Below are 23,489 nucleotides of genomic sequence, written 5' to 3'. Positions count from 1 at the left end.
GTCGTAGCCGGGATCTTGTGAGATTATAACGTTTCCTTTAGCTGTGGACGACGGTATGACCACTGCCATCTAGTGGCCTTAAGTTTGATTAAAACACCAAAACACAGTGAATATTTGCACAGTAATTGTAAATAAATAAAAAGGTATATATATTATAAAATACATCTTGTACACACCATTAAATAAGTATGATTTAAAAAAAAAATTTTTTTGTTTTTTTTAATTGATACAGATCCGTTGAAAATATCGATACATGTGGTGGAAAAATAACAACACAACCTTAAAGTGAACCATTATTTCTTACACCCCTACTACACACAAAGAACGACACGACTGCAGCATCACTAGCATCACATGAGAGTCGTTTGTCGACCTGCGTGTCTCGCACAGCTGCGGTCGTCACTTGACTTGTGCAGACAAATCGTCAACACACTCCAGGGTGTGCGTCTGTGCAGCAGACGAGTCACTCTGGACGTGTGGGCAGCAGAAGGTCTTTTTCATTACATCATCTCGGCGCCGGACCTTGGGATTTGCTGAGTGGCACAGATGGCAGTCGTGTGTGTGTGTGTGTGTTTGTGTGTGTGTGGGTGCAACTCACTGGAGGTAATCCAGGCTGCACGCACGCACACACACACGCACACCAGCTTAGACACACAATTTCACACAAAATTTCACACAGATTGACCGTTAATACTTCCTGCTCTGACGTGGCTGAACTCTTCTTCTCCACCTTCTCTATGAAGGTAGAATTGACTCTTTATTATTCAATCAAATAATATTTTCAATTTAAAAAAAAGATGAATTAAATCAATTCATAAGATTTATTTTAATAATATTTTTTGATGGACTGATAAACGAACCCGCCTTCATACGTGTTGCTGTCACTCAGAACTTCTCAGTTAAAGATGCTCCTAATGTCCTCTTCTACGTGTCACTGATGGATTCACCTGTCATCGGGTCACACGAGCTCACAGGTGAGCGTCGACAGGTGACACTCCTCGGAGCGACTGAACCGACCCGTTGGACTCGATGTCTCGCTCGCCACCGGTAGGCGTTGACGTCCCGACAGCTGTGTTGAAGGTCACGCGTCAAAGCCGCCGACTCTGGGCGTGACGACGACACATGTGGAACACGACAAACAGGGTGGCGTGGAAAACATCTGACCCCGTTTGTCATCAGTCGAATGAAATGCCTCAAATATTTTCCCGAATGTAGCCATTAACGCAGTGATGCTAACCAACTTGTGTATCTGTTGCTAACCTAAGTGACTGACCGTGACGGGGATGCATGTGTTGACACCCGAGGATCTCTGACCGGCGGTTTGTTTCTCGTGTGCAGGTACAAGCCGTTCTTCCCGTTCCAAGTGCAGCCTCCCGTGGGATCCGCCTGCGACTCGGACCTGTCGGTCCACGACAGCCGGCTGGTGGAGGGACGACTGCGAGTGTCCCTCATCGAATGCAGCAGGTCAGACTCCTGAGACGTCCATGAGCTCACAACACACAAGTACACACACACCTTCATGAGCCTCCTCGTGTCGAGTCAAGGGGGCAGCAGTCGAGTGTTTCTAGGTCTGACCAGAACCAGCTCTACTCTGGGTCACGCCCAGATGACAGGGCTTCTCTTTGAGAATCAAATGGCCAGTTGTTTTTTGTACGTCAATATTTATCATTGAATTATTAGATGGATGGATGGATGGAACTTTATTGATCGCTCTTGATGTCTCCTTCGGGAAATGGTTTTTCCAGCTCACAGCAACACAGACGATGGATTCATAGAACAAAGTGCCATACAAACAAAGTGCAAGATGACACAATATAAAGATAAAGAACATAGTTCAAAGAAAAATAACAAATAAAAAGGATACAAAGAGTAACATGGAATAGAATCATCTTTTCACTCCTGCCCCCAAACTCAGAATTAAACACGAATAAACACGTTAATATCACAAGTAATGAATGAGTCCCTGAGTCTATTAGTGTTGCATCATGGGAGGAGCATTCGTGCTCCATTTGTTTCTCGGTTCACTGATGACAGTGTTCAGAGGATGACTGTCATCATCCATGATGGACAGTAGTTTGATACTCCTCCTCGACAAGAGAGAAACAAATAAAGATTTATACATTCAAGTTAAATAAAGAGACGTAATTATTGGATGGATTAACCTTTATTAATCCCTTAGATGAGGGTTACTGTTACATAGAAACAGAAAGAGGAAGTATAAACTAAGTGCAAACAAAGCACAGGATACAAAACCAAAGTGCAAATAGAAAGTTCAAAGGGTTCAAATGAAGCAACAAAAGAAAATGTTTAAAATATCAAATACTGTGAATTAGAGAATTTAAGAATTTAAAATATTGAATAAACTCATGAAGCGCAACACTAATTGTCTAATTGGGGGAAAAAACAATTTCCCGAAGGAGACCTCCTGAGGGATCAGTAAAGTTCTACCTAACCTAACTTAAATGAAATATCAAATAAATATATAAATCACAGTTTAAGCAGAACAAAGGAATCTTAAAACCATAAGAAAATGAAACTATGGAGCACATTAACATGATTATTTACTGTCCTGGGAGGACATTTTGACATGCTAACTTAGCCGAGGCACAGATGAGTCTCGGCGTCAGAAGTGGGATGGTCACCACAGGGTGATCTCCAGGGCCCCGAGGGTTGGATCCTCACATGATGAACACATACAGACGTCTCACTGCAGCATCTGACTCCAGTTCTCCCTCCGGCCTCCGTGTTTGTGGTTCCGCGTCCATCAGCTGAAAGACTTTCACAATCTCCCGAGAGGAGGAAGTCGCTGTTTTCACTACTGACTCTTTGACACGTACTCTGGACCTCACCACATGATCTACTCCAAAGAGGTCTTTAGTCCTGACCACACGTACCTAACTCACACATACACACACTCACACTCACACACACACCGTCTTTGTCCTGAGCATGTTTAAATTTTCATTGACCTCACAGTCAGATCAATTAGCCGAGACTGATGGAGTGTGTGTGTCAGAAAGAGGGCCTGTGTGTGTGTGTGTGTGTGTGTTAGTGTATTAATGATTCACATTTTCCATTATAACCTCTCAGTCTTTATTGCTACAGAGTAACGTGAGTTGAGTTCAGAGACGAGTGTTTGTCTTCAGAAACTGTTTCGTTGATGAGGCTCGAGAAGTTTTCTTTTGTCAAAACTGTCACAGAAAATGTCACAGAAAATGTCACTCCTCACTCGCGCTTCAACAGTCTTGTTGTGGATCAAACCTCTGCAGGTTCAAAAATGATTTATTTGTAGTTTGTCGTGTGACTGAACTTATTCTGAGCCGACTCTGAACGACCGGATCGTTAAATCTGGGTCATCACTGTCTATTTCTGGGACTAAGAGAAAAGTTTACTCGCTTAGGATCCTCAGAAGGTCCCTCATGTGACATAACGTTTCCTTCTGGAGTCCAAGTGATGCCACAGGGTCTCTATTATTAACGTCCTGTAACTGCTCGTCCTGTCCAGCAGAGGGCGGCGTCCTCTCACTTTGACTCTGATGCTGCTCTGGTAGAAAAAAAAACAAGTGCTTTTAAATGTAGTCTTTTTTTTTTACCAAACTCAAAAGTGAGTTGGACGAGCACGTAATGAAAAAAATTATCAATGAAGAAAGGAATAGTAGAAACGGAAGATGAATAACTGATGGTAATAACATTATTAACACTAACACCAGTCGTAATGAACACAAGAAAATCAATAGAGCAAGAATAAAACAAATATTGTAAATTATATAAATAAACGGTCATTGAATCAATATGTTCATGTGCCAACACATTCAGATGATTATGTGGCAGCTTTCCTTTTGTTTTCAATTTCATATTTCGGCAGATACTTCCCTCAATAGGGTAATTGAGTCTGAACTTGATTTTAAATCAGATTTGTACAGTATTTCTGCATCAATAGTACGTTTTTATTGCTGATTAACCTCCTTATCGACGTGGGCCTGAGTTAGAACATCTGGACTTCCCCTGAACGCGTCATCCATTCGCAATATTGAATCACGCCACTAGGGGGGGTTAAATTATAATCTCAATACAAATGCATCAACACCCACTAGACTAGAATGACCAGGTGATGCTCTTGCCTTTTTAGTCCAGCAGAGGGTAGCAGAGTACAGCTCAACGTGATGTGTAGTTGAGATGTCTTCTAAGATGAAGATGAAGATTGATGGACCCCCTGCTGACGTGTGATCAGTGATGTTCCTGTTGCTTCACACTTACTAAGTCAACTGTGAGTGACTCGGTTCTGGTCTCCACGCAGACTCTTCATCCTGGGCTCCTACGGCAGAGAGACCTACGTCCACTGCACCCTGGAGCTGAGCAGCCACCAGTGGAAGGAGAAGACTCGCAGCTCCATCAAGCAGGTCAGTAAACCCATTGTCATTCTCCCTTCTGGCCCCCAGGGGGAGCACTTGTGTTCTAAGGCTCGCATCAGATCTAAACTCTTGGTTGTCAATAAAGTTTCTTCAAATCCACATGCGGATCCAGATGTTTAACAAAAGTCACTTGTAAAGTAAGTAAGTAATTTATATTTATATAACGCTTTTCCAGACCAGGGTCACAAAGCGCGTAAACAATCAAACAATACTCAATAAAATATATACTTTAAAGATCAAGATAATACTGAGAACACAACAGGAGTTCCAGAAAATCAAGGAAAAGCCTGAACAAATAAAAATGTCTTCAGATGTTTCTTGAAGGAGTCAGTAGATCATCAAACACAGAGATGGTTCCAAAGCTTAGGAGCAACAGTCTGGAAGGATTTCTCTCCTCTGGTCCCTGAAGCGTGTTCAGGAACCATCAGTAGATTCTGATCCAAAGACCTCAGAGCCCGAGCTGGGGTGTAAGTCTGGATCAGATCATTGATGGAAGGTCTGACCATGAATAGATCTGAAAGTAAGAACCGGAATTTTAAAGTTGATTCTGAAAGAAACTGGAAGCCAGTGAAGAGTTTTAAGGATCGGAGAAGTGTGAGTTCTTCTACTAGAGCGGGTCACAATATACTTTTGTTTAAACTACAGTTTGCATCTCACAAGCTGCGCTGAGCTGAATTTATGTGGATAAATGAATGGTTGCAAAGCGTAATAGCATTTATGCTCGGAGGAGAGAGAAGAGGAGTCAAGACTCAAGAAGATGTTTTTGTTTATTTTGAACATCATTCGTGGTCGACGGTCTCCCCGTGTTTTGCCTCACGTGAGGTTCCCGTGTCAGAGTGACGGTCTCAGGCCCACGAGAAAGATCCTCACGTCTGAAATGCCACGTGCACACGGCGTCGTGTCGACGCCTCATCAGCGGCTCATCATCATCACGCTGATGCAATTGTCCATGTCTGACATTTGAGCGCCGCACAAACGCTCGGGTCCTTCAGCGAACCTTTGTCTAATCACCGCAATTTTGAGATATCGCCGTTATCACGCCGAGGCTAACAAGCGTTTGAGAGGGAAATGTCAGCGTTAATTACCGGCCTGCAGTCCTGCTTATGACATTTGAAAGATGATTGGCTTTGTTGACGCTTATTGACGTGGAGGTGCGACGGCTGGCCAGCAGAGGGCAGCACCGACTCGCTTTATTGCTTTCGTCCTGTTATATTTTAATTCTTGTAGTATCGACAACGAATGAAGCAGTTTGTGTTTTCATATAAATACGAGCCACACACGAGTTTTGATAAACTTAACTTAACTTATATTCACACAAACGCTAAAGTTTAAATAGAACTATCAACCGTCTTGATTTCAGAACCAATTGAGTTAATTGAAGGAAATCTAACGACAATATACTTCCGGAAAGGTTCACGTGACTACACGTTTTGGCAGGAAACGCGTCATCATCACCCGAATCTGGAAGTAGAAACATGAAGTAACCGTTAATTTAGTTTTTTTTTTTTCTCCATGGTGGATTTATTTTTAATAATAACTTTATTTATAACGAATCTTATAAAAAGTTACAGAGAGTTGTTGTAACTGCGTGGTAATGAATAAAATAATACATTATTTAATAAATTACTGCGTTTTAGTGATAAAGTAATGTATTACAATACTAATGTAAATTAATGTAATGTAAAAAGACACTTATCAGTTCTGTAATGCAATATTTTTTGGCATATGTTTTTTTTTTTTTATAACCAAAAATGAAATAGTCATATATGTATTATATTATAAAATCCAAAGTTAATTTGCAAAAATAACAACAAATCTTAAAAAATAAGTAATTAAAACAATGTGTTGTCATCTTAAGGAAACTCAAATATAGCTATTCGTGGTTATATTGTCACTGGAATAGAAAAATATAAGGTTTAAAAAAAGGATTATTCCAGTAATAATGTGGAGAAGAGAATGAAGAGAGGTGAGGACCCGTCCTCCTCATGTGATTGTCGACTTCCTCGTCCGTGATTTCATGGATTAATTTGCCGTCGAGGCGTCTTAACGTGCTCGAGCCGTGGACTCTCAGTGGCTCTGAACCTTCAAAGTCCTGCCCGGGCTTCGTGGTGAACAAGTCTTGTGTGACATTTGGAGGAGAAGATACTTGTCGCTCCCAGCAGGACTCTGGATAAAACGGCTCCAGCTTCTGCTAAAGGCCACGTCTCCAAGAGACGTTTGATCCTCGTACGTTTGAAGCCTCCAGGAGTCGTCGGGTCTGGAGGTGGTTTAAACGGCTGTGGAGAGAAGTTCTCCACCACCGGGTCCATGATGTCGACCTGTGAGAAACTCTGAGGAGGTTGAGAGGGAGAACTGTTGAGCAGCAGAACCAAAGGTGTCAGCTGAGACCTCCACAAACCACCTGCTGGTCTTTCTCCAGAAGCTTAAAGACTTGAAATATGTTCATGTGAAATAGATTTTTCTATTTCCATCCACTATTAAGACATTGAAAAGACTTTAATCATCCTTTCAAACACTTGTTGACACATCTGTGGAAACTAAGGATGGTCTCGTTGAAATGAGAACCGTCAGTTTGCTCAGTGGTCGCGGTGCTCGGCGGCTCTTGTCTGCTCCAGCCGTCACTCATCACCTCACTGTTGGACATGTTTGCACATCTGCCCCTGAGAGCTGAGGTCCGCTGACTGACGTCTCCTGCTGGACCTGCTCACTGTGTTGTGAAAATTGTGAGTCTGCGCTGGAGCGAGTGTGCGGCGCTTTCCCGGTACAAAAGTTCACAACCCCTCCGACAGGAAGTCCAGAGTTAGAACCGTTTGTTTTTTTTCGGTTTGAACGCGTCACTGTTTCCACGTCTGTCTGAAGGAAAGACAACAGGTTCTGTTCTCGGTTGTTGACGTCATGTGATCTGATGATGTCATCAGGGTCTCTTCAGGAGTGACGCAGCAGTTTGACCTTATGACTCCGGCGGAAGTCTGGACACACACACACACACACACACACACACACACACACACACACACACACACACACACACACACACAGTTGGTTCACAAAAACGCACATATGCACACACATGACACCCCCACACACTCGTACACACACACACACACACACACACACACACACACACTCGTACACAAAGTTAGACACACGCGAACGTATAGTCACACAAACGCACAGTATGACACACACATGCACGCGAAAAATACACTCACTCTCTTTTACACTCACACAGACGCACACACTCTCGATCTCTCAGTAACACACACTCGCACACACATGCATCAAGGTGGTTGTTTGATGTTCCACTCATGGTGCATTTGTCTTTAATCTGCTCAAATGAAAAGCACACTCCAAAACACACATGTACACACATGTACACACACACGTGTACTATGAAATAATTTCCCAAAGGAGACCTCCTGAGGGATCAATAAAGTTTTACCTTACCTTACCTGTACACAAACATACACACATGGACACTGTCTCAACAGTCTTCAGTCCACTTAATTCCAAATTTTGTGATGACACAGTTGTGTGTCTCCTCCAACAAGAACAACACAAAAGAAGTTTGTGTTGTTCTTGTTGTAAGTGGATGTTGTGTGTGTTATCCCTTTCTGACTCTGACATGGGATGTGAAGGACATTTCTGTCAGAAACACACACCTGACGATGTGTTCATGAAACAGTCTGATGTATCGAGAGCTGGATCTGAAGAACCTTTCTAGCTCTGCTCATCCTTCTGTGTAAAATGCTTGGTCACTCGCGGTGACGTCCAGGTGTGTTGATGAATGACCTGCACACAGAAGACCGACCCCTGAAGAGGTCGTTGACCTGTTGTCCAGGTGCACTCGTGGTATCTCGGCAGCATCGGCGAGGAGACACTCGAGCCCGTCGGCGCCGCCTCGGGCGTCTCGTCGCCTCCATTCAGCGGCGGACGATTACACCGCAGCCGCTAATTGGGTTTGACGGACGGCGGTCGGTGTGGACGCGAGCGCTCGCTCGCACAACATGTTTGCTTCTAATCCCTTTCTAGCCGCTGATCAATTTAACCGCCGTGTGCGTGACCGCCGCGCCGACATCAACGTTAGCGAGTTGCTGCCATTTTCATTTTGCCTGATCCAATATCACGAGCCGCTCATTAGACAGGAAATGACCCGTCGATGATGGAGTGAAGGAACCGTCGTCGTCTCGCCTCCACCGACCCGTCGTCACTCAAGAGTAACGAGACGCTCGTGACTGAATCTCCACCTGACGACTATCTTTCTTACCTTCCATTCATCATCCCTTCTTCTTTCATATTGTCCTCCTTACTGTCCTCCATGCATCCTTCATGTCCTACTTCCTGTTTTTCTGTCCATCCATCCACCCACTTTTTCTCTTTTCCTTCCTTCTTGTCTTCAATTATCATCCATTCTTCCTGCCTTCCCCTCTTCTATCCTGCCATCTCCCCCCCACACATCTTGTCCTCTATTCATCCTTCCAACCATCACCCTCTTCCTTCCTTCTTTCCATTCGTCCAACCACCCTTCTTTCCTGTCCTCCATACATCCTTCATGTCTTACTTCCTGTTTTCCATCCTGACTTTTTTCTGTCCATCCATCCACCCACTTTTTCTCTTTCCTTCCTTCTTGTCTTCCAATTATCATCCATTCTTCCTGCCTTCCCCTCTTCTATCCTGCCTTCACCCGTCCCTCCACCCCCCCACACATCCTATCTTCCATCCTGTCCTTTATTCATCCTTCCAACCCTCACCCTCTTCCTTTCTTCTTTCCATTCGTCCAACCGCCCTTCTTTCCTGTCCTTCCTATCTTCCATACATCCTTCATGTCTTACTTCCTGTTTTCCATCCTGCCTTTTTTCTTGCCATCCATCCACACAGTTTTTCTCTCCTTCCTTCCTTCTTGTCTTCCAATTATCATCCATCCTTCCTTCCTTCCCCTCTTCTGCCTTCACCCGTCCCCCCACATCCTTTCCTTTATTCATCCTTCCAACCCTCACCCTCTTCCTTTCTTCTTTCCATTTGTCCAACCACCCTTCTTTCCTGTCCTTCCTATCTTCCATTCTTCCTTGTTCCATTCAATCTACCCATCCTTCCCTTATTATTTCCTTCCTGTCTTCAATTTATCATCCATGCTTCCTTTCCACTTTATACTTTAATTAACCATTAATTTCCTTTTCCTCCTTCCTTCATTTCTTCCCCTCTGCCCTCGCATCATCGTCTTTCATGTATCCATCCATTTTTCCTTTCTTCCCTTCCATTTACCTTTCATCCTTCCTGTTTTTCTGTTATCCTCCTTTCTTCCATTACTTACTTATCTTCCTTCCTATTTTCCATCCTTTCTAACACCCGTCTGTTCTGCCTCACTCGTTCCCTTTTATAGTCCCATTATGGTCTGTGGTGTTGAGATACGGTGACGCGCCTCCTCTGAGACCAACAGGTGTCCGTCAAGAGTTGTGCTCGACGGCTCCTCCTCCAGGCCACACAACAAAGGATCCTAATTATAAATCAATAATGTCCTCGTCATGCAGGTGCAGCTCCCGGCTAGCCGGGGTTGTAGGGTGCGCTCACACGAGTTCACAAACTCGTCTCTCGACTTGAAGTGGCGCCGCAGCAGAGCTGCGAGCGTCTTTCAGGAGAAGAAACAATCCAGACTCCATATTTATGAAATTACCCAGAATGCCTCTTTCCATCTCCATAGATCTGACAACTTGTAGGACGTCTGTCTTTGCTCTGCTGTGGGGCTGAGATTGAGAGTGAAGCTGCTCGACCACTTTACTTCTTAGACACACACACACACACACACACACACACAGGGAACCCACTCGGATGTTTGGTTCTGGAGCTGCACCTGGACAAGAGGTGCAAGCGGTGGCTCTGGTGGGTCTGTGAGGGCGAACGTGCGATGATGGTGGGAAGAGAGGGAGGTAAAGGGGGGGCGGAGGTAAGCGAACCTCTTCCCTGTCACTGCACTGCTGCGTAATTGAATCTAATGCCACATGTCAGATGGATTAGTGGGTTATAGGGTACGAGTCGCTGCGGGGCGAGTGCTCAGCTACTCGCTGCCACATCCACTTAGCAGCCCCACCGTGCTGATGCCACGGAGGGTGGAGGGTGGAGTGGGGGGCCACGGCCCGCCTCCTCCCGGGTCCCTGTCGGACCTGCTCGCCGCGGCGCAGGCGCTCTCGGACTTGTTCTGTTTAGTGACTTGTAGGTTCTCGCGTCACGGGTCTATAAATATATCTTCTCAATACCGTATTCATCAGCACTGCATCGATAAATGTTTATTCTTTTTTAAATTTGAATCATAGTTTAAATATTTGAATTGTTTATTGTCTATACATTAAAATGATTTAATTTCCCATTAACGTGTATATATTCATAGGATATGTTTATTTTTGATTGCAATTAAGCTTCCGGCCACTAGATGGCGGCAGTAATTACGTCCTCCGCTAGCTAAAGCAACAATGAAATCTTGAGGACGAGAGGATACACTCGACTCCAGCAGCTTTTTAAGCTGATGTTTGGACATATTTTGGTTTAAAAAATAAATAAATGAAAGCAGTTACGACTTCGTCCAAGAGTCATGTGGTCTGTAAATTCTGCAACATCAGAGTCAAGTACTGGACAATACTACACATATATACTTGTTACTACAGTATCACAACACCAGAGTCAAGTACTCGACAATACTACACATATATACTTGTTACTACAGTATCACAACACCAGAGTCAAGTACTCGACAATACTACACGTATATCCTTGTTACTACAGTATCGCAACACCAGAGTCAAGTACTCGACAATACTACACATATATCCTTGTTACTACAGTATCGCAACACCAGAGTCAAGTACTCGACAATACTACACGTATATCCTTGTTACTACAGTATCGCAACACCAGAGTCAAGTACTCGACAATACTACACATATATCCTTGTTACTACACTATCACAACACCAGGGTCAAGTACTGGAGAATACTTCAAATATATCCTTGTTACTACACTATCACAACACCAGAGTCAAGTACTGGACAATACTACACATATATACTTGTTACTACGCTATCACAACACCAGAGTCAAGTACTGGACAATACTACACATATATACTTGTTACTACACTATCACAACACCAGAGTCAAGTACTGGACAATACTACACGTATATCCTTGTTACTACAGTATCGCAACACCAGAGTCAAGTACTCGACAATACTACACATATATACTTGTTACTACAGTATCACAACACCAGAGTCAAGTACTGGACAATACTACACGTATATCCTTGTTACTACAGTATCGCAACACCAGAGTCAAGTACTCGACAATACTACACATATATCCTTGTTACTACACTATCACAACACCAGGGTCAAGTACTGGACAATACTACACATATATACTTGTTACTACAGTATCACAACACCAGAGTCAAGTACTGGACAATACTACACGTATATCCTTGTTACTACAGTATCACAACACCAGAGTCAAGTACTGGACAATACTACACGTATATCCTTGTTACTACAGTATCACAACACCAGAGTCAAGTACTGGAGAATACTACAAATATATCGTTGTTACTACAGTATCACTATGTATTGTATTGTTGCCCCTGTATCATGGTATGAATTGTAATGCCAGATTCTTGCCAATACACACCGACTTAAAACCCTACAACGCCAAAGCCCTCCTAACTTTGGAGACTTGAAGAGACACGAGTGCTTCTACTCCGAGTCTCGCCTGAGATTCTAGGTTCTCTGGACCCGTTTGAACGTCTAAGAAGGACGAGTCTTATTCGCGTCCAGTCACCCGCCTGTGCGGATCAAAGCGAGCTGTCAGAAGCAGGAAGAACAAACAAGTTGTTATGGAGACGCAGCAAACAAAAAGACGCTTCATTTGCACCTGTATAGCCGCGAACACCCACTCGCCGACGAGCCGCCATTGTCCCGCCAAAAAATAATGACCCGTTACATCATCGCCAATATTCCCCCCCGAGCCCCGCAGGACGAGATCTTCTCACCTGCTATTTGGCTGACATTTGAGTCTTCACTGAGCCCCAGAGTCTCCGTCCTCCATGGAAGTGACTTGAAACACTAACATTTACTTATCGTCTAACATTTACTCACTTTCTCATCTCGCATGCAGCGAATAAACACATCAAGTGTGTGTTTCCTCACGAGTGTGCGATAATAAATTCATCCATCTCAGAGCTGTAAACTCAACCATTCTCACACATACATGCACATACACACATACAGTAGACGCACAAAACAAAAAATGTACATACATGGACATAGTAACAGAATAATACAAAAACAAAGACACAAAATGACAAAGTAGAAACAGTAACTTAATTTATAGACACAATCAAGAGAAACACAAAAGCGCATGTGTTTACACATATAGAAGTGACACAAACGCAATACTACAAAAACACAAAAGCGCTTGTGTGCACACATACAGTAGAAAAACGGTAACACAAACGTGCAAGTATACACACAATCAAGAGAAACACAAAAGCGCCTGTGTAACACATACAGTAGTGACACAAAAGCAATACTACAAAAAACACAAAAGTGCATGTGCGCACACATACAGTAGACACCGAGTAACACAAAAACACAAACACGCATATGTACACACATGCACATACACTAGTAATGCAAACAAATAATGCATAAACACAAAAGCTTATATGTATATAAATGCAGTGGAAACACGGTAACACAAAAACCTAAACATGCATGTGTACAGTGCACACATACACATAGAGTAGAAGCACAGTAACACAAATCCACATGTATAAACGCAAATAACAGAAACACAAAAACACAAATGTGCATATGTACACATTTACACATTCAGCAGTAACTCAAACACAGTAACACAAAAACAGAAACACGCACGTGTACACACATATTGCAGAAACACAGTAACACACAAACGATAATCAGATTGTGTACACACATGTGAACATGGAGACAACGAACTGTTCACTTGTGTGCAACAGTTGAATTAAACCAAACAGAAGATGGTGTGTGTGTGTGTGTGTGTGTGTGTGTGTGTGTGTGTGTGTGTGTGTGTGTGTGTGTGTGTGTGTGTGTGTGTGTGTGTGTGTGTGTGTGTGTGTGTGTGTGTGTGTGTGTGTGTGTGTGTGTGTGTGTGTGTGTGTGTGTGTGTGTGTGTGTGTGTGTGTGTGTGTGTGTGTGTGTGTGTGTGTGTGTGTGTGTGATGAAGCATCACAACATGTAGTCGCACTCGTTCATCTTGTTCAACATTGTCAAATGTTGTATCGACTGAAAGAACACAAACTCCAGGTTGTGTGTGTCGCTGCACTTCAGTGTGGCGACGTGTGTGTGTGTGTGTGAGGGCGATGATGAAAGCTGGAAACTGTGGAGCAGCTTTTCTGTCATTTCCCTGTATTTTCAACCTTTCATGTTCCTCAGATAAAACGTTTACATCAGGCCGTGTTTGTCTCTGCGGAGCTGCTTGTTCCAGTCGATGTTAATCAGGTTTGTGCGTCGCTGCTGCTCAGCGCAGACAAAGCTCCTCTGCAAAAAAAATTAAAGGCTGCAATTTGGAAGACGCCCGCTGGCCACTGTAGAAGTCGACAGATTCATTTCTCACCTTCGCTCTGTCGAGAGGACGGACGCTCACGAGTGGAACGCTCCCGATGTCACTTCTGAGAAGAAAGGATGTGACATCATGAGAGGAATTAAACCAAAAATACATCAAAAGTAGTTTTATTTTAGGACACTCCAGTCGCACAATAAACACTTCTGTTCCGTGTCGGGATGACATTGAAATGCGTGAAGATTGACTTGTTGGCAGGAAGATCAATTTAGCCTGTGAATTTGTTAGCATGAACTGTTGCTACATGCTAACTTGATATAGCAACCCACTGTCTCACACATTTAGTTAGTAAGTAATAGTTGTTTGTAAAGATCTTTCTAGACCAGGGTCACAAACCGCTTTAATAATCAAAAACAATACAAAGTTAAAATATATACTGTACTTTAAAAGGTCAAGACACATAAGACAAACAGAGGAGAAAGCACAAATAAGAATGTCTTAAGATGTTTCTTGAAGGAGTCAGTAGATCATCAAACACAGAGATGGTTCCAAAGCTTAGGAGCAACAGCCTGGAAGGATTTCTCTCCTCGGTCCTGAAGCGTGTTCAGGAACCATCAGTAGATTCTGATCCACAGACCTCAGAGCCCGACCTGGGGTGTAAGTCTGTATCAGATCACTGATGGAAGGTCTGACCATGAATAGATCTGAAAGTAAGAACCAGAATTTTAAAGTTGATCCTGAAAGAAACTGGCAGCCAGTGAAGAGTTTTAAGGATCAGAGAAATGTGAGTTCTTCTACTAGAGCAGCTCAGAATTCCGGAGTTTTGTATGAACTGCAGGCGAGACAGATCCTTCTTGTTAAGACATGAAAATAAACTGTTACAATAGTCTAAACGAGGAGATAGAAACGCTTGGATGATGAGATCCAGATCGTGTTCATTTTCCAGTTAAGTTTAGAGATTTTTCTTAGTTGAAAAGAAACTGTTTCTGGTCAGTTTACTTGGTCTCGTTGCTGTGCTAATAGCTTCATTTTTTAACATATAACTTATTAACAAGTGCATTTTATTATCAATAAATTAAGAAGATACAACTGTTTGAACTTACAATAAAATAAGCTTATCTTATTTTATTCTTTTTTTTCTGTAATGACACCACAGAAAAAATCCTGTGTTGTGTTTAAAACAAATATTAAAACAACTTCCATGATTAGAGAACTGTGTTGGACGACTACAACAACCAGGAATGGAACTCGGGCCTCACTCTTTATCATTCAGGATCTTAAAGTGATACAAAGTGTATGTTTATATTAATGAAGCTTCTGATGCTCAGGTGTCATCGTCGTCTATATCTTCGTCCAAAAAGACACTTAAAGGTCTTAAGGTTAATGTCTTAACAAGAAGGATCTTCTCGTCTGCAGTTGATTCAGAACTCTGCAGCGAGAATTCTGACCCGCTCTAGTAGAAGAACTCACATTTCTCCGATCCTTAAAACACTTCACTGGCTTCCAGTTTCTTTCAGGATCAACTTTAAAATTCTGGTTCTTACTTTCAGATCTATTCATGGTCAGGCTCCTCCTTACATCACTGATCTGATCCAGACTTACACCCCAGCTCGGGCTCTGAGGTCTGTGGATCAGAATCTACTTATGGTTCCTGAACACGGCTCAGGACCAGAGGAGAGAAATCTTTTCAGACTGTTGCTCCTAAGCTTTGGAACGATCTTCCTCTCTCTTTACGCTTGATGGATCTACTGACTCCTTTAAGAAACACCTTAAGACGTTTCTATTTGTTCAGGCTTTTCCTTGAATTTCTCGAACTCCTGTGTTGTTCTCAGTATTTCTTGATCTTTAAAGTATGTACTTTTTTGAGTATTGTTTTGATTGTTTAAGCACTTTGTGACCCTGGTCTCGAAAAGCGCTATATAAATAAATATTACTTACTTACTTACTTACTTAAAAACATCCAAATGCCTCCGTACTGCTCGTCTGTAACATAATTCTTGTATTGAAGCCTCAACAGGAGAAATTATTCATAAAAGTCTTAAAACTGACAAATATACAATTGAAGTTTATTTTTTCACTGAGTTGAATGTATTTTTTCTATGTTAAATTCATATTTTTCCATTGTTTCAAGTAGCTGGACTGACCTTATCAAGAAATTAAGCAGAAGACAATGAGTGGATGTTCAATGACCCTGGATAACTGGGACAATGGCCATTATAGACTTCTGGGAACAGCGTCCTCCCTGAGGTCACATGACCCTCCGATCCTAATTCTGCGCGAGAGGCTGTCGGACACACGGCGGCGGCTGAAGAGCCGAGAATCCATCACGTGTGTGATGAGGTGATAGATGGATTGATAAAGCTGTGCCTGCACATAGAGCGGCGGGTTTAGAGGCAGCAGAGTGTTTCCACTTGTGCACACTGGGCCGCGAGCAGCTGCTGTCGGGGGCACATCGATCACGACTCGCTCATTCAGGACTAAACAAATAGATCCATGAAGCCACGACGGGAGATCTCGGCGCTTATGCAGGAAATCAATGAACGCGGACGATTTAAAAATGAAGCTGTGAAACACTTGAAGTGTCAATCAAGGATGGAAAAAAGTGATGATGATGATGATGTGAACATTATTTCAGAAACAGGAAACTGATCAATGATTTTTTTTTTTATTTCCTGTTTTTGTCACCGTGGCAACCTTTTGACGCGACACGTCTCTCTCACTCAGAGTTGATGTTTTAAACTGTCGCAGATTGTTGATTAATAACGAGAAAATAAAAGTTGGTTCCAATGGTTGGATCCACACCTCGCTCCTCCTTCTTCTCACCTTTGTTCCAAGGAATCCTATCATGTGAGGAAGAAAACGAATCAGGGCGGCTGTTGGCCGTAACCTGCCAAAAAAAACTTGTGGTGAAATCAGTATAATTTTAAAAGGAAGGTCCACTTTAAATGTTGTTGCTCAGAAAAGTCGGCTCATGTGAGTGTTTTTCAGGACTGTTTAAAAAACATACACAACCTAAGACCTAACCCACGATACACAAATACACACATGTTTACACACAAACACAAATGCACACATCTTTGTAAACCACTCTCACACACACACATCTTAACCCACCCACTCACAAAGACAAAAACGCACACATCGTGTCCCACACACGCACAAAAACGCACACATTTTAACCTACCCACTCACACACACACAAACAAACACAACTTAACTCCCTGTAACACAGACACACCTTAACGCACGCACACATCTTAACCCACACATACACTCACACAAACACTCCTTCACATACACAGATAAAACACACATCTACTCACACAAAAACATGCACATCTTAACAAAACAACACTCAATCACTGACATATGAACCCACACACACGTCCTAACCCACACATGCACACAAACATCCACTTTAACCCAGCCTCTCTCACACACACACACCCAAACACAAAATTACACATTCCAACACACACACTTCTCCTAAAACCAACACAACCAAAACACATCCTTACACATACACATAAAAATGTGGACATTCACATACGTGTATACAAGGACACACTTGCACACGCACAAGCAGGCGCGCGCACACACACACACACACACACACACACACACACACACACACACACACACACACACACACACACACACACACACACACACACACACACACACACACACACACACACACACACACACACACACACACACACACACACACACACACACACACACACACACACACACACTCAGTGGATCCTCTCCAGCTCAGAAGATCTACTTTAACTCGATCACGACTTCCAGCAGAACCACAACAGACGACGGTGGTGGAAATTACAGTCGTTTGTCTCCGTCTGCTCGCTCTGTGTCGGCCTCTCCTGTCTTTGAGCCGAGAACACTTGTAGCCGAGGAACCTCGCTCTGACAACGCCACACATCACCGCCGGATTGAGTCGCTTCTCGACTGTAGCAGTCGTTTGATGGACGACCCGTCGCAGCTGGAGCGGGTCACCTTTGCATCACAACAGGTGCGACGTGTGACTCGTGAGCCGTTATGAAGGCGAGGGGGCTTAATTGCAGCACTTTCTCCGTTTCTCCTGTCAACGGTGCAGAAGCAGCTGTTGCAGGTCTGCATGTCACCATGAGTTTGATGGTCTTGTGAGTCTGAGGATCCTTGTTACATTTACTGGGAATTGTTTCCTTTTAATGCAGCTGGACACGAAGATGGATTTCTGTCTTTGCTGTCGAAGATGTCTCGTTTCGGTTGCCTCGCGAGGTTTCATGGAGACACAGGATGCTTACGGTCTTCGTGCACATGAAGATTCTACCTGACAAGAATGTGTGACCTCTCACCTCATAAGACAATGTTCTAGTTCTGCCTCTGCGGTCCGGTAAATGGTCCCATCGTTAGCTTTCGTAGTCTTGTTCGGTTCTGTTGTGTGTTTTCCAGACGATTAAATGACGCTGAACTTTTTCTGACCTCCACAGACTGAGGTCTTCAAGGGACCCTGCGGCAGCGTCGGCATGACGTTCCGCCACGTGCCGGCCAGCGAAGGGGACGTGGTCCACGTCAGCATAGAGACCGTCACACCCAATACCCCGGCAGCCTTTGCAGACCTGCAGCGAGGGGATCGTCTCATTGCCATAGGAGGCAAGTTTACAATTTGTTACTAATGTTGTACTTTCATATGTATTCTGACAACATTCTTGTGTATCCAGGGGTCAAAGTGACGTCTTCTGTTCAAGTTCCCAAACTGTTGAAGCAAGCCGGCGACCGGGTGGTGGTGCTCTATGAGAGACCTGTTCGCCACCAAAATCCTACTTTAGGCAACCTGGGAACCCTGCAGGAGGGGTTCGGGCATCTGGAGGAAACGGGCTTTGTACCTCATCCTGGAGGATACGAGGAAGACCCGGCCCCCATCACCACCTTAACAGACGTGACGGACGGCAAAGACATGGACTCCGAGTTTGAAGAGTTGATCATTGAGACCAAACCGAGTCACCCAGGTGGCCTCAACAGCAGCAACATTGTTGCCACAGAAACCAAGGATGATGGCCTGCTCACTGTAAACCAAAGCCCCAAAAGGACTGTCGCCAATTTGGCCTCAAAACCTCTTGGTTCCATATCGCCCATTCTCAACCGCAAGTTAAACTTGGTCGGTCTCCAGTCACCGCTTAAGCCCCAACCCAAAGAGTCACCAAAACCCTCCCCTCAGAAGACATGTGGTGAAGCAGGTGATGTTTTGCAACGTCCGTCTGTTCCACCACCACCCCCTCCGACTCGCCCACCTGTGCCACCAAGACCGTTGATAAAGTTAACATCAGCTGGTTCAGAAACTAATCTTTGGGAAGGAGCGGACACTGTGTCGGGTAACACTTCTGCAGTACCGTTGCTAGCCTCGGTCTCGGCTGTTGAAAAATCACCAGAGAAGGCTCCTCTCGGTAGTTCTGTTGAGGACAAGACGGGAGTTGAAAAAACATTGGTAAAGCAGGGTGATGCCAAGCAGTCCACAAGGCCTGTGGAGTCCAGCGAGGAGCTGGTGGGGTCTTCCACAGTGACATCCAGCAGCAGGGTTGAGACTGCAAAAGAAAAGACCTCAGAACTTTCCTGCAGTGCACGCGACAGTTTAGAAGAACAAGGTCTTTGGGAATCTTCGGAGATCTTGTTTCGTAATCAGTCCGGACGCTGGTCCAAGTCGTCTGTGGTCTTTGAGGTAGAGAGCAACCAAAAGTACCTTAACGTGGCCCTTTGGTGCAAAGATCCCTTCAAGCTGGGAAGTCTGCTGTGCTTGGGTCATGTCAGTCTTCAGCTGGAGCATGTCGCCCTGGAATGTATGGCCACCTCTTCAGCCGAGTACCAGAGCACCTTCAGACTGGGGCCCCCGGAGCCCAGAGCTAATGTGAGCCGCACTGCCTTGCGAAGCCTTAGCACCCACAAGGGCTTTAACGAGAAGCTTTGTTATGGGGACGTCACTCTGAATTTCTGCTACCTGGCCGACAGTGAGCCCGAATACCTCGGAGCCCACGGGGACCGGGAGCGTGAGGGAAGTCTCTTTGATGAAGACTTGCGGGAGAGAGAACATGTCCCCGTGGCGACACGTGACGACCTGGCATTCGGTGCCATGCAGCTAGTGGAAGTTCGCCATAACTTTCAGGACACCCAGTTCCAAAACCCCACCTGGTGTGAGTACTGCAAGAAGAAAGTGTGGACCAAGGCCGCGTCCCAGTGTATGATCTGTGCCTACGTGTGCCACAAGAAATGCCAGGACAAGTGCCTTGCTGAGAATCCCTTTTGTGTGGCCGCAACCGAGCGGCGTGGAGCTGATCCCGAAGCGAAGTCCACCATCAACAGGGCAACAACTGGCCTAACCAGGCACATAATAAACACCAGCTCCCGTCTGCTGAACCTCCGGCAGGTTCCCAAGACCAGATTAGTCGAGCAGGTTGTCGACGTGGTGGAACCATCACCCAAACATACCCCCAACACTTCTGACAATGAAAGCAGCGACACGGAGACCTACACCAGTGGGGCCAGCCCCTCGAAGAAACCTGCAGGCGCCGCTGGCAGCACCAAACTGGTTCGCAAGGAAGGAGGTTTGGACGACAGCGTTTTTATAGCGGTGAAGGAGATTGGCCGCGACCTGTACCGAGGCCTCCCCACGGACGAGCGCTCACAAAAGCTGGAGTTGATGCTGGACAAGCTGCAGCAAGAGATCGACCAGGAGCTGGAGCACAACAACGCACTCCTGCTGGAGGAGAGAGAAGCTACAGACGCCCGGCATAAAGCCCTCATCAGCACCGCACTGGCCAAGTCTGGCGAGAGACTACAGGCCCTCACGCTGCTCATGATCCACTACCGGGCAGGCATCGAGGACCTGGAGTCAGTGGAGAGCACCTCGCCTTCAGAGCCACAGGGCTTCAAGGTTAAAAGAGAAAGTCTGGAGGAGGAAGCTCTGATGGGGGCGGAGGTCTACGACAGAGACATCTGCAGTCCCGTGGACGTCCAACTGATGGACGACATCACAGACGAACAGATCTGTGTGGAAGCGCTTCACTAGACTGCAAGGGGACAATGATGGTCCTCGACTTCATCTCCTCTTGTTTCTGTTCCACCATCATCTTCTTTGGGACACTGAGGACGTTTTTAAAAATGTCACTATTGTTCGTTTAAGATTTCAAATCAAGGGAAGAGTTTCCTTCTGTTAGGGCTGTAAAGGGAAAACTGGAGGTTCTGTTTTAACCCTTGACGGTCAGAATCTTCTCCAGAATCCATGAAGTTATGGTCTGCACAAGACGACCCTGTTTTCTCCTGTCAAACCATTGTGTTGTTGTCATCCTGATGCACTTTAATGCCGTTCTAGAACCTTCTTTGTTTTAGCATCTTCACGATTGAATAGTTCTCTTGTTTGAGTTTCGTAGGCCAAAAAAAACCTTTGTGATCGACTTCTTTTCTTTCCTTGTCCGTTTTAAATTCATGAACAAACTGTTATTCGCTGAGTAAATGAAAACAGAAACATTATTTTGTTCCTGCTCTCACTCGTCAGTTTGTCTCGTGTCGTCTCTCGACAATCGCTCGCCTAGAACCTCAGAAACCGTCAGATTTGCGAATGCTGCGTTCAGGTGCCGTCGGGTTTGAAGACAGTATGGAATTTTCAACTGTATTTGTCGCCAAGATTTTGAATGAAGATAATAGTTGATGTTTAAGGATGACATTGATCTCGATAAAAAGTAGTTTCTGAATGAATCCTCAAACAAAAGTCGCCTGAACACAACACTTCCGAAGACGGTTACGCTGAAGACGAGGGAGGAGCCGAGACAGTTGACGACTGAGAGACAAATGTGTTTTTCATGGTCTCAGAAATGGACACGAGTGACGTGTCCCCACTGTGGTAAAAAGGTTTACAAGTTTACGAGTCTCTATATGAATGTTACTCTGGCCGGAGGAACCGCCGTTCCTCTAAATCTTTGTTTTGGTGACGAGAACTGCTTTAATTCATACTGTCGGTGAAGGCCTCGTGCACTGATGAATGTCCGTGATACTGCTCCGTCCCTGAAGGCATCGTAAGAAACTTCCCTTCAATCTGCTCACCGTCCCGAGTCTTCGACTCCACGAAACATGCACCTGTTTTTCTTGATCGTTCCTTTTAGATCGATGCGTCGCGGGTCTGATGGAGTCGAGGTCGAGGTCAAGGTCACATGTCAAATGAGCTTCGGCATGTTCGCAACTTCACAGTCGTCACGCTGTTACTTTCGCAGAAGAGTCGTGGACGTGAAGCGTTCACTCGTCGTCACAAGCCCACGCTCGCCTCAACGTCCTCCCGCTTCTCCTTATGTCGGCTCCTGCTCGGCGCCTCCTGCTGGACGTCCAGATTTTTTGTGCAATATTTTTGTATGAATCGAAGCTGATAATCAGAACCGAGCGCGTCCGTCCGTCCGTCCGTCCGTCCCGACCCAAGTTTCCCGAGGACCAACAAGACCCGATACTTGAAAGGATTCTTTTAGCTTCTCCCGCTGGTGTTGCTGCTATCGTCGCCGTGTGTTTGGACTCGTCACCCCTTAACAATTGCTTTTTAACCCCTAGAGCTTCTAGCAGGTCGAGACAGTTCTGGCTTTGTACGTGAGACGTGGTTCAGGTTTGAGAAGGCTTATGTGATGAAGCTTTACTGTACATAAATAAATAACCTTAATAAATGTTTGGCGTCATGCTTTCGTCCTCACTGGACCTCGTAACCCCCAACAAGACTCCTAGGAGCCTGTGACCGTTTAAACTGAATGCTATACTTGCTAGCTTAGCTAGTGGCTAACAGTGCTAGCTGAAGTGGAATTCACCGTCCTGTGACGCTCTTTATTACGAAGATTAAAATGTAAATTAAAAACTATAAAGCCGATGTTGAATTTATGTTTAACTGACGGTAATGTTTGTAGAGTGACGATATGTTCCCTTTACCAGTACATTTCCTGTTTTTGGTGGCTGACCAAGGGGGGGATTTATAAGATCCTTGGTTTGTCCCTGGTTTTGAGTTATTGTAGCATCTTTTTTCCCTATAGAAGTAAAAGTAATCTCTGCCTTTAGTCGAGACAAGTAGACGAGGTCAGTAAATCATTGGAACTTTAAACTCAACAGTGCGTGTGATGTGTCATCCATCTCAACCTGAAATCAAACTGAATAGCTCCTGCGATGCTTTGCCGCCCAGCCAACCTATTATAACAATTTGGAAACACAATTATTTGTGTTTGAGAATAGATAGAAGGCAAATGTTACAAATCTGATATTATATGTCTACACAGAACGATTCTAGACCATACTTTTGTAGGAGATATAACTGTAGTGAACTGTTTTAGATACACATCTATATTGTTTATAAACTTTGTTCTCAAAGACCCCTGAATCCAAGGATCATAACAGTCGTGGACCTTCTTTCTGTTCTACCCCTTCCTAGTGTTTCTGTGGCATCAGTAAGTAAGTAAGTAATTAGTATTTAT

At 44.5% G+C, this 23,489-nt stretch overlaps 1 protein-coding gene across 1 annotated transcript in view; it reads left to right on the top strand.

Moving 5' to 3' along the window:
- Positions 1 to 22,697, top strand: part of pdzd8 (PDZ domain containing 8) — a 29,594-nt gene extending 6,897 nt beyond the window's left edge. Inside the window, exons 2-5 of the mRNA XM_087802173.1 lie at positions 1,339 to 1,464; positions 4,297 to 4,399; positions 18,495 to 18,657; positions 18,726 to 22,697. Coding sequence (XP_087658299.1) covers positions 1,339 to 1,464; positions 4,297 to 4,399; positions 18,495 to 18,657; positions 18,726 to 21,064 — 2,731 coding nt within the window. The 3' untranslated portion in view covers positions 21,065 to 22,697. The remainder of the gene's footprint in view (positions 1 to 1,338; positions 1,465 to 4,296; positions 4,400 to 18,494; positions 18,658 to 18,725) is intronic.
- Positions 22,698 to 23,489: the final 792 nt, after the last annotated feature.

The sequence above is a fragment of the Callionymus lyra genome, chromosome 11 (genome assembly GCF_982586985.1).
Source record: "Callionymus lyra chromosome 11, fCalLyr1.hap1.1, whole genome shotgun sequence".
Taxonomy (NCBI): Eukaryota; Metazoa; Chordata; class Actinopteri; order Syngnathiformes; family Callionymidae; genus Callionymus; species Callionymus lyra.
The sequence above is the reverse complement of the archived record's forward strand: the minus strand, read 5'-3'. Positions and strand labels throughout refer to the sequence as shown.